Source organism: Dipodomys spectabilis, unplaced genomic scaffold (genome assembly GCF_019054845.1).
Source record: "Dipodomys spectabilis isolate Male_0828 unplaced genomic scaffold, ASM1905484v1 ptg000178l, whole genome shotgun sequence".
NCBI classification, from domain to species: domain Eukaryota; kingdom Metazoa; phylum Chordata; class Mammalia; order Rodentia; family Heteromyidae; genus Dipodomys; species Dipodomys spectabilis.
In genome coordinates, this window is record NW_024870855.1 from 3540193 (window position 1) to 3557090 (window position 16898).

At 41.8% G+C, this 16898-nt stretch overlaps 1 protein-coding gene across 1 annotated transcript in view; it reads right to left on the minus strand.

Moving 5' to 3' along the window:
- Hecw1 (HECT, C2 and WW domain containing E3 ubiquitin protein ligase 1) overlaps positions 1–16898 on the minus strand; it is a 173418-nt gene that overhangs the window by 55730 nt on the left and 100790 nt on the right. The window contains exons 10-14 of the mRNA XM_042694973.1: positions 14350–14500; positions 10545–10684; positions 8078–8199; positions 6164–6349; positions 2198–2332 (exon numbers count right to left, since the gene is read on the minus strand). Of these exons, the coding sequence (XP_042550907.1) occupies positions 2198–2332; positions 6164–6349; positions 8078–8199; positions 10545–10684; positions 14350–14500 (734 nt within the window). The remainder of the gene's footprint in view (positions 1–2197; positions 2333–6163; positions 6350–8077; positions 8200–10544; positions 10685–14349; positions 14501–16898) is intronic.

Below are 16898 nucleotides of genomic sequence, written 5' to 3' on the forward strand. Positions count from 1 at the left end.
TACCCATCCATCCATCTATCCATCCATCCATCCATCCTTCCATCTATCTGTCCATCTGTTTGTCTGTCTATCCATCCATCTACTCTATGTTCTACCTACCCATACCCATACATCTACTCTAATGGTTCTGTTTTTCTGGGAGATCTTGATCACAGGTTTTTTGTTTTGCTTTGATTTTTCCTTTGTTTTCACTGTCAGGACTGAGGAGATAGGGATACTTTCAACATTTAATGGATAGGATCAGGAAATAAAGTGCCTGAGATGCTGAAATAATTCTACAAATCACAACATTGTCCTGCCCCTTAATTCTGGTAGTCTTCCTTCGTTGAGAAGCTATGAATGAAATCATTCCTAAAGCCCTACCCCCCACTTTTTTGTCAGTTGTGGGGCCTGAACTCTGGATCTAGGCGCTGTCCCTCAGCTCTTCAGCTCAAGGCTAGTGCCCTACCACTTGAGCCAAAGCGCCACTTCTGGCTTTTTCTGCTTATGTGGTGTTGAGGAATCAAACCCAGTGCTTCGTGCATGGGAGGCAAGCACTCTACCACTGACCTGCCTTCCCATCCCCATAAAGCCTATTTTTCATACAGAAATTACCATTTTACTTTCTTCAAATTCATTCCATATGTCTTTTTAAAAAGGCCTCCCTTGGTCTGGGAATGTTACTTAGGGGTAGAGTGCTTGTCTAGCATGCATAAAGCCATGGCTTTGATTTCTCAGTACTACATAAATAGAAAAAGCCGGAAGTGGCACTGTGGCTCAAGTGGTAGAGCACTAGCCTTGAGCACAGAGAGGCACAGAGACAGTGCCCAGGCCCTGAGTTCAAGCCCCAGGACCACCACCACCAACCAAAAAACCCCTCCCAACTCATCTGTGTGATATTCAAAGTGTTTCAAAAACCAAGACCCAGGAAGTAAGCATTTATTATTCTGGTCACATGGATCCATCCACTGCCTCCTACAGATCTTTCTCAATCCTCCCTCTGCACCTCTGTTCATGTTTTGCTTATGCTGTACACTAGCTTTTCCTTTGTATCTAGCTAGATTCTACCAAGTTCTAGGTCAGGTATCTTACTTCAAAAGATACCCAACCTTGGCCTCTTTTGACCTTCTATGACACAGAGTCTGAACATCTCTCTTGGTACCCCATCAAATTCTCATTTCTCACTTGTATTTTTAGCCTGGCCTCAAAAACAGAATCCAAAGTTTTGCAGGGCACGGATTGTCTTAGACTACTTTGTATGCTACTAAATCAATATTTGCTGCACAAAGCTGAAAATAAAGTCAACATCACCCAGCACATCCTTTCTCTACTTTTATACCAAAGACCCTCCTGTCCTTTTATTCCCTAAGAGGAACCAGACCAGATATTTATTTTCTTAGGGTATTTTTTTCTCTGGGTGCTGCCCTTTGTAAAATGTCCTGTGCCTCTCAGTTTCTCTGTTGCTCTGCTTGTTTTCCTCTGTTTGGTCAAAGCTACAGAAGTGATAGGCGGAGGGATGGTGAGGTTTTAAAATCTGATGATCAGAGTCAGTTGGGAGCGGATGCATTAAGAAGAAACAGATGCACATTAAGCCTCATTCATCATCATGTATTAGCTAGTTTTTTTTAGCTTGTTTTTAGCTGATGAATGTGCCACCTTGCCATTAATGTTGATATTAAATGAACTGTATTTGGGCTGTCCAATCAAGGTCTCTTTTATGAGAAATGGTTCTCAGCTCCTAGCTCCTGAGATCCTGGCTGTTTATATGAATAGAAGGCCCAGAATTCTTTAGAAAAAGTCAGGAAATAAATAGGGACTGGTTTATAATATCACTAAGAATTACTTCTTTGCTTGAGAAGGGGGGGGGTGGGACAGGGAAAGGTATGGGATGCAAAAACTAATTTGGAAAGACAAGAAAGAGATAGTTCAGGACGACAACAGCTTTTCATGAAGCCATGAAGGGGTAGCTACTAAGTTGAAAGAGCAGTGACACCCTAATGAGCCACTTTCTCTATGAATTGGGTTAAATGATGACAGACAGAGAAGATACAAAACTAAGGAAGAGTAATACTAACAAGGGATTAGATATTCATCGGGCGTGACAATTTCCCCCAGTTTTTAGTCCACACATATACTTCCCATCACTGGATCCCAGTCACTAAGTGACAGTGTTAGCCCTACAGAAGAGCAGACCCTGTGCATGTGTGAGGACCATTACCTCTCCAGCGCTGTAACTCCGGAGCCGCTGGAGGTGCTGTCGATGAGTCAGGTGATTGGGAAGGCGACCGTTCTGAAGAGGGATTCGAGGGTCAATGAAAGTGGTAGCTCGACTGTTGTGGTCCACAAAGAAAGACTGCCGACACACCGGTAAGACAAAAGACACTGTGAGACAGCAGCCTGACATAGAATGATGCTTCAAAAGAAAGTTATGGAGCTTGGTCATCATTCTTATTTCTGCCACTTCCTCCCCCGACATTTTAAAATCTACTCAGAACTCCTCTAGCCAGATGGAAATTGGGCAGCCTAGGCATCTGTTTGCTCAGCAGTTGAATGATAAGAAGGTAACTAAAATAATGCCAACTATCACAAGTTAAAAACAACCATCAAAATGCTTTTGAACCAAACACTATTAGTGAAGACATATCAGCCTTAAATGATCTCAATCAATGCTAATCTTGGATGTTTTTATATATCACCTGACAAAAGTAATCAAGGAAATTTTACACAGGTTTAGAAATTATTTTGGGGGAGATGTGAGCATGTAATATCAAATATTGGGTATTATTGTAAACAAGCCTTTTAAAAGGATTTACAAAAAAATCACTCAAAAATTTCATTATGGAAATAAAAAATACCCCAAATTACATCTTCTCTGTCTGCTATCATTTAACCCAATTCGTAGAGAAAGTGGCTCATTAGGGTGTCACTTCACTTTCCACTTGGTAATTACCCCTTATGGCTTTGTGAAAAGCTGCTGTCTTCCTGAACTATCTCTTTCTTGCCTTTCTGAATTATTTTTTGCATCCCATACCTTTCCATGCCCCTCCCTTCCTCAAGCATATTACTTCTTAGTAGTATTATAAACCAATCCCTATGTATTTCCTGACTTTTTAAAAAAAGTATTTGGGCCTTCTATTCATAGAAACCACCAAGATCTCAGGAGCTATGGATTGAGAACAATTTCTCATAAAAGAGACCTTGATTGGACCCAATTTTTTTTTTTACAAAAGTAAATATAAACTCCAAATATCATGTGAATCAATACTATAAAATTTCCCACACAGACAGGAAAAGGACTGAGTACCCAAGTTGGAATGCCCTGAAAACCTGATAGACTTAGCAAGGGAGGCTCTGTTAAACACATTCAGCAAGGTATACCAGTTAACTACAGTTTGGTAAAAGCTTACAATTTCCACATCTTCAAATATTTCATAAAATAGGAGTATTTTCAGTAAGCATAAACTATAAGTGGGAACCTCCTTACATGCATAAACAGGCTTGCTGTAGACCACTGGTATCATGGATAGACAGCTGCAAGAAGATGGGCATTGAGGAAAATCAGGAGTGCTCAGGATGCATGGAGCTCAGTACTCTAAAATAGCTCAAATGCACGCACAGTAATTCTGAACCTCCATGATTTGAAACTGTGTGCATATTACATCATGAAATTTCAGCGACACACATGAATAATGTTCTTTAAAATCAGATGTTATTTCATTCCCTTTACACAAATTCACTATTTTCACCCTACAGTGCAGCCCAACAAAGATACACTGCCTAAATGTTCACTTTGTCACTTCAACCATACATATTACGTGCCCCTCCCCTTTTTGTCAGTCCTGGGGCTTGAACTCTAGGCCTGGGCGCTGTCCCTCAGCTCTTCAGCTCAAGGCTAGTGCTCTACCACTGAGACACAATGCCATTTCTGGTTTTCTGGTAGTTTATTGGAGATAAGAGTTCCACAGATTTTCCTTCCCGGGCTGGCTTTGAACTACAATCCTCAGATCTCAGCCTCCTGAGTAGCTAGAATTACAGGCGTGAGCCCCTAGTGCCCAGCTATGTGTCCTTTTTTTATATGTGAAGATTACCACAACTTTTACTTTCTTTTGAGGAGACATGTTTTCACAAAATTGAGGGCAGGAACAGCAAATCACCCAGAGATTTCAACACAGCTGCGGATAATATGAAAGTGACCATCCTCAGTTCTCAGCCTCCTGAGTGGTTAGGATTATAGATGTGAGCCACTGACACTGGCTTGCGAAGTATTTTATTTTAACCCTATAGTCACCTAGAGTTCATTTTGAATCCTTGATCCACAAAGCTTCTGTGATTTTATTGTCAGTACCAGGGTTTGAACTCAGAACCTTTGCTTTCTCAGCTGGCACTCTACCACTAAATCCATGCCTCTTGCCCAGCTTTTTGCTGGTTAATTGGAGATGGTGTCTCATGGACTGTTCCATCTGGGCTAGCTCTGAATAGTAATTCTCCAGAAGTCAACTGCCTGAATAGCTAGGATTATAGGCATGAGTCACCACTAAAACGTATGATTTTAAGGTTGTGCTTAAATTTGTTATCTTAAAATATGGCTTTACATGTTCTTTTTTTAAGTTTTTTTAAAAAATGTGATCATTTAAAAAAATGTCCCACAGGCTCTTGAAAAGAAGTTGTAAGCTCTATTTTGATGTTTCTTTTAAATCATAGCCAAAAAAACACAACATAAAATGTACTATTTTAACAAGTTTCAAATGTACAGTTCTGTGATGTGACTTGCTTTGTTCTCTTATTAGTAATCATCATCCCAAACTGAAACACTATGACTGAATAGCAACAATTCTCTCCTTTCTAAAGTCCCTGAAAAAATCTCCCTTCTACTTTCTGTCTTTATCAATTTGACCATTCTAAATGCATCATATAAATTGAATTGTAAAAAACAAATTTTCATGTCTGGCTTATTTCACTAAGTATAAAGTTGCCAAGACTCATTCACATTTTACCATGTGTCAGAATTTCACTGGCTTTTCAAGGCCAAATAATATTTCATTTAATGTACATAATATTTTGTGTAATCATCCATGTAAACTCTACTTTAACAAAAGGATCAATAAATGTTTCATTAATACAAAATTATATTTTACAGATCTCACCTGTTTTTCTTTATTTGGTATGATATGGTGTTTTTTAGCTTATAAGGTACACTATATATATTTAAGATAGGTCTTCCTGTGTAGCACAGCACAGTGGTTCATCACACTTGTGATCTTCCTGTCTTAGCCCCCAAAAGGTTTGAATTACAGTATAAATATGTGCCACTAAATGTGGTTCAATTTCAATTGTCATTGATTAATATATAGTCTTTGGCTCATTTAATGAATATGGATTTGAACTCTCCTTTATATACCATTACTATTTCACATAATGTTAATATCATATCTTTAAACTTTCTGCATCACTTCTTAGATATATTTCTTTATAAAACTAGATCTTGTTCCTAAATTTGAAAATGTTTTCCTTTGACATATGAATTTATCTTATTTGTACCTATTGGCATAACTGTTGTGCTTGGATTTACTGTTCTAATTTCTTATTTTTGTCTGTTGTGGGGCTTGAAATTGGGGCCTGGGCGCTGTCCCTCAGCTCTTCAGCTCAAGGCAAGCGCTCTACCATTTGAGCTACAGCACCACTTCCTGTTTTCTGGTGGTTTATTGAAGAGTCTCATGGACTTTCCAACCCCGGCTGGCTTTGAACTGTGATCCTCAGATCTCAGCTTCCTGAGTAGCTAGGATTACAAGCTTGAGCCACCAGTCCCCAGCTACTTTTCTAATTTCATTTTTATTCTTTCTATTCCATTGCAGTTTTTTCCCCCATGCTTTGCGCAAAAAATCCAATCCAACCCAACCCAATCAAAACCAACCCCAAATCCCTCTGTTTTGTTTTATCTTTCAGAGGAATTTGGAAAAGTCTTGTTTGCAGTGGCACACACAGATCGTGGAATAGCATGCATGCTGTGTTGCCCCTGCTCACTGCCCCCAGTGACAGTGTTGAAGGTGAGAATCTCCCATGTGGACAGTTACCACCTCCCTGCTTCTGGCTGGCCAAGAGCATCCCTGAATCACATGACTGTCTCACTTTCTTACCAGTCTTCTCTCTGGTGAATCAGCAATGGGTGAGAGCCTACCACACTCACCTTTCCCTGCTGGTCTGTTTTGATCTCCCAGCCCCGGGGCAGTTCGAGTCGAGTGTCTGCGAACATGTTGATGAAATTCACCAAGTCTCGGTTGTGCTGGTAGCGTTCAAAGTTTCGAGCATCTCGTCGGACTTTCAGAATCATGTGCTTTAAGCAGGTGCTACTGGTGAAGACTCGGTAGGCACTCTGAGCCCATTCAGGGCCGATTAGGGCAGAGGGTGTGAAATTAGGAAAAACACACACCAAGCATACTGTGAACACTTTATCATCCAGTAAGGTGATCACTATACAGAGATTTTATGTGAGTTTGACATGGGGGTGTCAGAAGCATGAATCTTGCTCAAGAAGTGAATGTCTAGTATCAACACCCATGGGCTTTTTGCCATCAGTTCTACCTGGTACCCTGCTGCCTTGGACACAAAAGCCGTGTCTGTGAGCATCACGTCTTCCCTCCCTATTCCCTTCTCTGACAGCAGAGTTTGCCTCTGGTCCTCTTACCTGTCTAATACACAGCAGTAATTCAGGGCCCCTTGATGACATAAGGTGGGGACCTGAGGAAGTCTATCACGCCTGGGAAGCCTATCTAAATCTTTGGGGTCAGGGAATGAGAAGAAATGAACAAAGTTTTAGAAGTTTTTAAATGTGTCCAATGACAATTTAGTGGAACATGGGGCATGTGTGTGTGTGTGTGTGTGTGTGTGTGTCTGTGCGTGCGCATGCGCGCACATGTGCATGGAAAAAGGACACACTGAGTCTAACCACTAATCTCTTCCCAATCCAGCCACAGCCTCCACCACCAAACAGAAGCACCTGCCTAATGGAATCACTATGAGATCAGGTGCACAAAGAAAGAAAGACTCATGTCTCATCTATCTACACAGGAAATCTGAACATTAATGACTCCCTGAGGACTCTCTCTCAATGGAGCCCTTCCTTGCCATGCCCTCAGCCCCTTCCTGGCATGCTTCTCTCACTGGAATCACTGAATCAGCTTCTAGTCTTGGTCCCCATAATCTCTCCCTAACTCCACCAAAGCCCCACTGCCCAGCGTCACCTTAGGTTTCTGTTGTCCACTGAAGTAGATCCAAACTCCTTCACATGGATTATCAGATGTTTGTTGTTGAGTCTCCAACCCTTCTTCCCTGCCTGAGGGTATCCACCCGCCAGCTACACCAGCACCAGTATAGTTTTTTTTTTTTTTAATTGTGAAAATACCATACAGAGGGGTTACAATTACATGGGCAAGATAATGAGTACATTTCTTATCAAGCATTGTTGCCTCCTTCTTTGTTTCCCCTTCCCTTCCACGCCCCGCTCCCGGCCAAAGTTGTAGAGTTTATTTGTTGTTGTTCCTCATACATCATCTCTCTGCCTGGACTTCTATCTGTCCACTGTCAACTCTCAGGACTCAATTTGGATGTCATCTTCTGCTCCCTGGCAGTCCCCAGATGTTTTATCTGCCCACGGTTTGAGCCCTGTCCTATTTTGTAAGGCTGATCTTTTCACACATTGTCACTCCTATTTTCCTAACACAGCTTTGTGTCTCTGATGCTTAGATCTATGATTAAACTTCAGAACATATTTGTTGAATGCAAGAATGAGACGATATTCACTTTTATTTCTGGAAAACACTTCTCCCACAAAATGCACTAAAAAATACTTATGTGAAATCATATCACTTGAAAGAAATGGTTCAAAATGAAACCTAGTTATTGTTTTAGGAGAAATCAATAGATTTGTTTAGTGAAAGTGATTTTATAAAATGGGATAAGGTGAAGGGAATCTGGTCACTTCATATGAAAAATGGACTGAGATGCATTTTTTTCTGGTATGAGGTAAAACTCTGGCCTCTTTTATCTGTCCAATGACCATGCAAAGCTCAATGGGATTGGGTACCTGTGCATTTAGACTCACATAATTGGCATGCAGCACAGTGAAGAATTCAGGATTGGTGATAAACTTGACCGCAGGGGACTGCAGCAGCAAGGTGATTTTTTGTGAGTTGACGGGAGAAAGGGAGCCTTCTCTCCTCAGATCTGGCAAAAGTGAAGCAAAGAACAGAATTGATTGTCACTATAAAAGTCCTTTCTGAATCAGAACTGGCTTCAGCATGCAAGCTCTATCCCCTCAGCCACCTGGCTTTCCACCGCACCCCACAGGGCACTTGTCCCTTAGTTTTAGAGTTTTTCCAGACGCTAGGATATTTTCCTATACATAATGAGCTATATTGTGTATGATCCAATCCAAGCATAAAATATATTTCCTTCATATATACCTGATATATATAGTTTGAAGTAATTTGATGGGTTTTTTTTTTTTAGACATTGTTCTGTTATATAGCCTAGCCTGGCCTCAAACTTGAGATCCTCTTGCTTCATCCCCGAGTGTTACAGCTGTGGACTACTACATTTGCTTTATTCAGTATTTTTGTAAAAAATTTTGTGCACAAACCTAAGTTTCACAGTGTAGAATTTTCCATGTATGGCATTCATGTGGACACTGTTTCCTGGGTCATTTTGGATTTTGAATGAAGGATTCTCAACCAGTATTGCTTTCTGTAAGTCAGTTAAGAACCATTACTTCCTATTATCATCCTTGCATGACTTAGTTAGGCTCAAATCTTCAATATCTCCCCCTCTCTCTACCCTCTTTTTTATGCCAGTACTGGGATTCAAACTCAGGACTTCACTTTTTCTTTCTTTTTTCTTTTCGTTTCTTTTTCTTTTTGCTATTTTGCTTAAGGTTTGTGCTTTATCACTTGAGCCACACCTCCACTTCTGGCATTTTGCTGGTTAACTGGAGCTAAGAGTCCCATGTACTTTTCTACCTAGGCTGGCTCCAAACTATGATCCTCAGATCTCAGTTGCCTGAGTAGTTGGGATTACAGATGTGAATCACCAGCACTGGGCTAACACTTCTCTTCCACTCAGTGACTTGTATTGTATTACCAGTTGCTCAGCATAGTTATGATGGTTGTTGGAAGAACTGGTCACATTACCACCTCAGAGCCTATTGGCAGAGCAAGGATATACGGGTGAGTGCAAGAATAACCCAGGGGAGTCACTGGTCTGCACTCAGTTCACACAATCACCTACAGAACCACAGGATAAGCATGCAGTTGTGTGTGCAAACCAGGAAATGTGGGACAACTTGTTACATAGTAATTACCAAGTAATACAATACTGAACCCCAAAATCAATTTTCTGTCTCCCTGCCCTCCCCTCAGATTTCTGTTTCTATTTCTATCTGTAACTTAAATCTGTAATTTGGTTCTATCATGCAATTTCTCAGAAGACGGAACAAAGAAATTAATTTTTTTAAAAAAAGCTAATGCAGTCAGTTTTGTTAGTAATCTGGAAAAGGAAACAGAATGAAGGCTGTTAAACTTGGAGCCTTCTTTTGGCAAGTAAATCTGCCAGTCCACAGAGATAATGGATAGTGAAAGCCAGTCTCATGCAGTGTGTGTGTGTGTTTGTGTGTGTGTGTGTGTGTGTGTGTGTGTGTGTGTTTCCCTGTCCTGGGGCTTGAACTTAGGGCCTGGGTGCTGGCTCTGAATGTCTTTTGCTCAAGGCTAGCTTTAGCACAGGTCCACTTGAGCCACAGGTCCACTTCCAGTTTTTGGTGGTTAACTGGAGACAAGAGTCTCACAGACCTCCCTGAAATCCTCAGATCTCAGTCTTCTGAATAGCTAGGATTACAAGTGTGAGCCACTGGTGCCTGGTATTCTTATGCCTGTTGAATCCTTCATTGAGCTCTGGTCAGGCAGGCTCAAATACAAGAAGACCAGGAAAACCAAGCTCTTGGTAAAAAAAAATGCTGTTAGACAGCTACACCACCAGAAGCCTGTTGGACAATCCCTTTGTCCTCATATCCCTCCCCAGAGAGAGATATGAATTTTCTCCTAACTATGGACAAGTCATTTTTGCTAGTGTTTCTCTTTAGAAAGGGAATCTTCTATTGCATATTTTCCTGGTAAGTGTAAAAACTTAGAATACCAACAAATACATTTCCTTAGTGACAGGTGCCTAAGCCATGTGATTCAAAAAGTTATCGTGATGCACAAAGTTACCATGATGCACAAGGATTGTAGCCAGAAGGCCCATGTCCAGAATCCATCCAGCTCTGGGCTCCCTTCCATGGTGGTGGCATTCTCCTCATCTCCTTCCCAGGTTTCTATGGGGCAGCTATGCTGTCTCCCTTACCTTTTGGTACCATACCTCTCTCTCCTCTACCCTGGTCCCCTGTGTGTTCTCTCTCCCAGAGACTATTGTGGGGGGGTCATCACTTTCCTGCCAGGTAGGCTGAGGGGCTCCCAACTCTGTCACATTGTCTGATGGCAGTGGATGCCATCCCTGATGGATGGGCTTCTGGCCTCCAGTACCTAAGTTTGGCTGGGAAGATTCAGCTTCGGAGTCGCTCCCTCCACCTCCACTTCCTCCTGCTGGGACTTGCTCACAGTTCTGGCTTCCAGATTCTTCTTCAGATCTCTCGGTTGCAATGGTTCGCTGAATGTTTTGATACCTTTACATTAGAGAATGGAAAGACAGCTGTTATTCTTTTGTTTGCTTGCTGGCAGGCCAAGGCTCTGAATCAGATAATTGTAGAAATCTGAGAAGAATTATCTTAAATGTTAGGGGGAAAAACAGGCTGAAAGTGCTTAAAAAGATAGCTAAAATAATTACCAAGACAAGTATCCCTAGAGTATTTGATTTTACAAGCTAGGATGAATTTGGAGTATGCTTACTTAAAGAAAAAATCAACGTAGCCAGGTGCTGGTAGCTTCTGTTTATAATTCTAGCTACACAGGCTGCTGGGATCTGAGAATTGTGATTCAAAGCCAGCCCAGGCAGGAAACACTGTGAGACTCTTCAATTAATAAACAAAAAGTGCCAGAGGTGCAGTTGTGGCCTAAGTAGTAGACTGCCAGTTTTGACTGAATAAAGTTAAGGGACAGCACCCTGGCCCTGAGTTCAAGCCCCATTAGTGGCATACACACACACACACACACACACACACACACACACACAAAACTAGTACAAATAATAACTAATAATGCAAAATAGTGATGACTAGCACTAAAACAAAATCAAACCAAGTCCAAAATAAATGTGTGGGAAGCAAATGATAACTAAAGTATGGAATTACCAGTACATCATTATACTATGTCTACAAACTGGAGCAATTATTCTACTCACTTACTCTTGTCAAGTAATTGATAAAATTGGGCAGAGGTTGTGGATATCTTACACCTCAAAGTATGTTTATCTCAAGGATCATCTTATTTTCCCTCCTACTTTGGGACCCTCCCTGTCAGTCAGTCACCTCCTCAGGTACTAAATATTTACTAGCCCTTCCACTACACATAGCTCTGTGCTAGAAATTCAGGTTATAGGATTAGAATGGCCTTGTCCTTGGAATACATGTAGTTGAGATGGGGCAAATTGGCAAATGGTATGTGAACCATGACTCTAGCTGTGAAAGGCTGTTCTGGTCATGAAAGATGACTAGATGTGTGGGATCACAGACAAGGAGAAGTTGGAATAGGGACTTGCCTCCGAGAGTGTTAGGAAGGAACATTTATCAGAAGAGAATGCATGGGAAAGCAGGGTGCCCTAGGCTAAGGATGGGTAAGCATCAGTAAGGATGTGGGGAGGATGGCGGGGAGCACCTGCAAGGTACCCAGCATTCACAGTTCAGGCCACACCATCAGAGTCACCTGCAAGATTGGTCCAAAACACAGAAGACTCCCAAGCCCCATCTAGTCTCTGGGTTGATAGGTCTGGGGTAGCACCTAAAGTTGGCATTTCTGCTTCACATTTTAGCTACATCCAGAGTGGTCCTGAGGCTCCTAGTACAAGGATCAGCTTTGAAGAACTGTTGCACTTGCTGGTGAACAGCTGCTTAAAAATAGAGATAGCCACCAGGTGCTGGTGGATCACACCTGTAATCCTAGCTACTCAGCAGGCTGGCATCTGAGGATCATGGTTCAATGCCAGCTTGGGGAAGGAAAATCTATGAGATTCTAATCTTCAATTAACCACCTAAAAGCTGGAAGTGGAGCTGTAGCTCAAGTGGTTGAGGGCTAACCTTGGGCACAAAACTTCAGGGACAGCATCCAGACCCCGAGTTCAATTCCAGGACCAGCACACACACACACACACACACACACACACACACACACACACACACGACAGTCCCAGATACATACTTAGAATGATCACCAAACATAGTGTGGAGAATGAATGAAGGACAGGAGCCTGGGGTTAGCAGCTGTGCTGAAGTCAGGATAAGCTGGATATGTGGAAAGCAATGAGCAATGGTGGGTCATCCTTCTGGTGTAGGGAAAGCACCCCCATATTGCAGGGGTTCCACAACCAGTTATACCTCTCAACAGAAGATTTCCTGCCCCTTCTTGCCTTTTGGTAACTTGGGTTTCTTCCATATCCTGTACGACTTGGAAAGCTATCCAGTTGTCGGGTTCCTGTCTCCTCCACCTATTTCCCTCACTCCACATGACTTCTGTTTTGCCTAATGACTCTCAGCCTCCTTTATGGTGAAGCAGTGATCCTTGTAAGAGTTCCATACAAATGCAAGTCATCAGAAAGTGACTCCTTTGTGCCCATGTAGTGTATGTTCTGTGGCTACCAAATGACAGAAAACTTTTAAGTGTTTGAAAGCTCTAGGTTAAAGCCTGAATACTTATCTGAAGGCTGTTTGACTATCTCTAAGGAGTTTTTTTCACAAGAAGGGAACAATTTCTCAAAACTTAAATTCCTTTTCTCTTTATCTGTTCCCAGAAGTCTGGTTGACTCCCCTAGAATGCTTTGCTCCACTGAAGAATACCAGGTTTTACCCACGAAAGACTGCAAAGTTCCTGGAGGATCCTGGTTTTTTAGACACAACAATTCTTCAAAAGAATCTCTCTCTTTCCCATCTCTCTGTCCATCAGTTTTTCTCTCCCTTCTGTCTGTCTTTGTGTCTCTGTCTCAGTCTCTGTCTCCATTGCTGTCTCTCTTGCTTTTGAAAAGATCTTGCCATGTAGCCCTGACTGGCCTTAATTAAATCATTCTGCTGCCTCAATCTACTGAGTAGATGGAATTACAGGACTAAGCCACCACACTCCACTTTAAAAATATTTTCAAGCGTTCAGAATTATTACATATGGGTATAGAGAAACTACGAAACTAGGGTACTATTGCAAATAAGGTAGAGGAGGTCAATCTGATTAAAGTACTAGAATGTGCAAAGGAGAATGATGTAGCGAGTGAATCAGATCCAAGTACATTGCTTGCATATAAGGATACATCATGATGAAATCTCCTTATCTATCTAACTGATGCTGGTTCAAAATGTGGGATAAAGCTGGGCACTAGTGGCTCATGCTGCTATCCTAGCTGGTCAGGAGGCTGAGATCTGAGGGTTGTGGTTTGAAGTCATCCTCAACAGGCAAGTCTATGAGACTCCAATCTCCAATTGAACGGCAAAAAAGCCAGAAGTGGCGCTGTGGCTCAAGTGGTAGAGTGGCTCTGTGGCTCAAGTGGTAGAGTGCTAGCCTTAAGCAAAATAGCTCAGAGACAGTACTCAGACACTGAGTTCAAGCCCTGGGACTAGTGTATGCAGGCGCTTGTGTGCACAGGGACGGACACACACACACATACACACACACACACACACACACACACACACACATGCAAAATGTGAGATTAAAAAAAGAAGCCACAATAGAAAATACACATCATGCTTTCTGAGACTGTTTTCCTTGCAGGCGGCTTATAATATTTTTATAAGACCTGTTGTTGGAATGTTTCAAGTTCTGTTCCCTTTTGAGAATCTTGTGACAGATATAAACCACTCCATTAGAAAAAGGGGGTGGGAGGAAGAGGTGCATTCATGTAAAATCTAGCATTCAATTTCTGGAGAGTTCTTGGGCTCCTCCCATGCTTGGAGAGGTGGTTGTGGTTAAGAACTACTCTTTTCCAGAATTCCCCATTGCTAAGTGACAATAAAGTCTAACGTGTCTTCTGCCACCAATTTAGCTTCCCAAGTGCACGCTATGAGCAGGTTTCTTAAGCTACTTCATTACTTTGCAGTCTCCTCATTCTGAGCAAATGAGTGTAAGAGGACAGTGTGCTGCCATTCCCCGCTTCCTGGGGTGTACAGGAGCTTGTTGCATACTGATCACCAACCGCCTGTTGAGCTGCTCCATCTGGTGGACGGACCCCGATCTCCGCATTCCATCCGGGGTGGCTGCTGCAGTGGGGCGCTGCCAGGTGGTTGTGCGGTTCACGTGGTCCACATAAAAGACCCGCCCGTGGCTGTCAATTCGAGCTTCCCAATCTAATGTTTAATAAAAGGCAAAAAGAAAATCAAGGACAAGATCACCACTTCCAGGTCGGCTGTAGGTAGAACTCACCGTTGGCTCAGTGTCACCCTCTCCAAGCACCTCCTCTGAGTTTGGGGGGAGGGATGTGGAACTGGGCCTTCAGAAAAGAGTCTAATGTGCTCACGCTCTCTGCAAGGTCATTTTCAACAGTGACTATGGTTCCTTGAATGTGAGCTATGCTTAGAACTAATGGTTTCTAAAGAGAAAGCCTGCTTAATTTATTTCTTAAAATATTCTGTTGGGCTGGTGGCTCATGCCTGTAATCCTAGCTACTCGGGAGGCTGAGATCTGAGGATTGGGGTTCGAAATCAGCCTGGACAGGGAAGTTTGGGAGACACTTATCTCCAATTAACCACCAAAAAGCTGGAAGTAGAGCTGTGGCTCAAGTGGTAGAGAACTGTTTGTCTTGAGCAGAAAAGCTCAGGGACAGTGTCTAGGCCCCAGGACCAGCACACTCATGCACGCGCACACACATACATGCGTGTGCACACACACACACACACACACACACACACACACACACACACAATCTGCTGGTTACTCAAGAAGTAGTTGTGGATGCATCCTCCAGGGATAGCTGATGCTGTGATTCTGAATGACAGCATCTTTTCTTTGCTAAATCTAACAGAAGGTGAGTGGCAGAGGGACAATGGCTCTGAATTAAAACCTGTCTTAACTTTTGTCCTAAAATACTGCCCCTGCAACTTTCTCATGTCTATCAGGCTTTGGTGACTCATGAGAAGGGTTAAATACCTAGATAGGTTATAAATTCACAATGTATACTCAAGTCTATACATGACTGCCAAATATTTCTAGCCAAAACCAATGCAACCCAATAACAACTATTGAAAAAGATAAAAAAATTGTAAATCTCTTGTTGCTAAATAAACATTCTAAAACAGCAGGAGGAGCCTAAGATTAAGATACTCACTTTCCAAATTAAACTCAACCCATAGAAAGCTGAAAGGCAGGAGCACAGATGAGGTGCAATACATAGCACAGACAGGGACTGGGGTGGGGTGAGGTGCATGGGAAAGCCCCAGAAATGAATAGGACTGGAAGTCACGTTCACATATGAACTTGGCATAGAAGAGCAATGTCTACTGGGTGGGTATGGGCAAAGCTGTTAGACTCCACACTTAACAATGGAGTGGAAAGAGCGGCAACCTGATCATGTTATGCTGCAAGTATATTGGATTTAAAGGAAAACAAACAGACAAACACACAGGATTGCAAAAATGAGAAAAGCTCTCAAGAGGAAGTAGCTTTTGGGAGTAAGGTCAAGTATTAATGATTCAGGTAATGACATAGCAACTTTTAACTTTTTTAATGGAAAAGTAAATTTGGCATATTTGTGGTTTTATATGTAGACAGCATATTTGTTTGGAAACATCATGCCATAGGTCTGACTCGAAGGATTGCTAAATAGCTCCCAATGAAAACACAAATACTAGAAAACACTAAATGTAACTGCAAAATAAACTAAAGGGGAAAAGTGCTTAGATTTGTGTAAGTTTTTTTCTAGAAGCCTTAGACTCAAAGCGGTGATTAGGTAATTCAGCTGTCAACTGTTCCTTGTAAATATGTAGAAAAGTGTTGAGAATCAGTCTAAGTGTCACTTGATAATTGGTTTGATCTTAAAAAACCCTAAAATGGCAATGCTTCCCAAACAATTGTTTTTCATGAATCAACATGACTCATCCAACCAAGAGTAAGCGTTAATCTTTTAAGAGCATTTCACTATTTAATTCACTTGGAAAATGTCCTTTTAAACTATAAACTAGGAACTCTGCCTGTTCCTAGAATACAGAGCTGAGTAAAGCAGGAGTCCAGAGTAAAGGCAGGACTTGTTCACAGACAAGGTTTAAAGTTTTACAAATCCTCCAAGGATAAAAACAATGGAATGAAGCAGTAATGATGATACTAAGTTTAACTATGTCTAAATCATTCATGAAAAATGATGCTTAAAGCTTTTTAGGGATATAGTACATGTCTAGAATGTATAGTGCTAGTACACATTCTTGCACTTATTCATAAACTACTTGGCTAAGTGGTGAGCATGTTTTCTGGGTTGATTTGTAAAAAATTTATTTTGGAGGTACATGATTGTCATTCCAGCCCTCAGAAGGCTGAGGCAGGACGATCATGTGTTCAAAACTGGTCTGGGCTACCCTTTCTCAAACAAACAAGTGAACAAGTCAAGCACCATGCCTGTATTCCTATTCAGGAGGCTGAGAGTTGAGAATTGTGGTTCAGAGACAATCTGGGCAGACAAGCCCAAGAGATGATCTCTAATTAATGAGTAAAAAGTTGGAAGTGGAGGCACAGCTCAAGTAGCAGAGCACCAGCTAT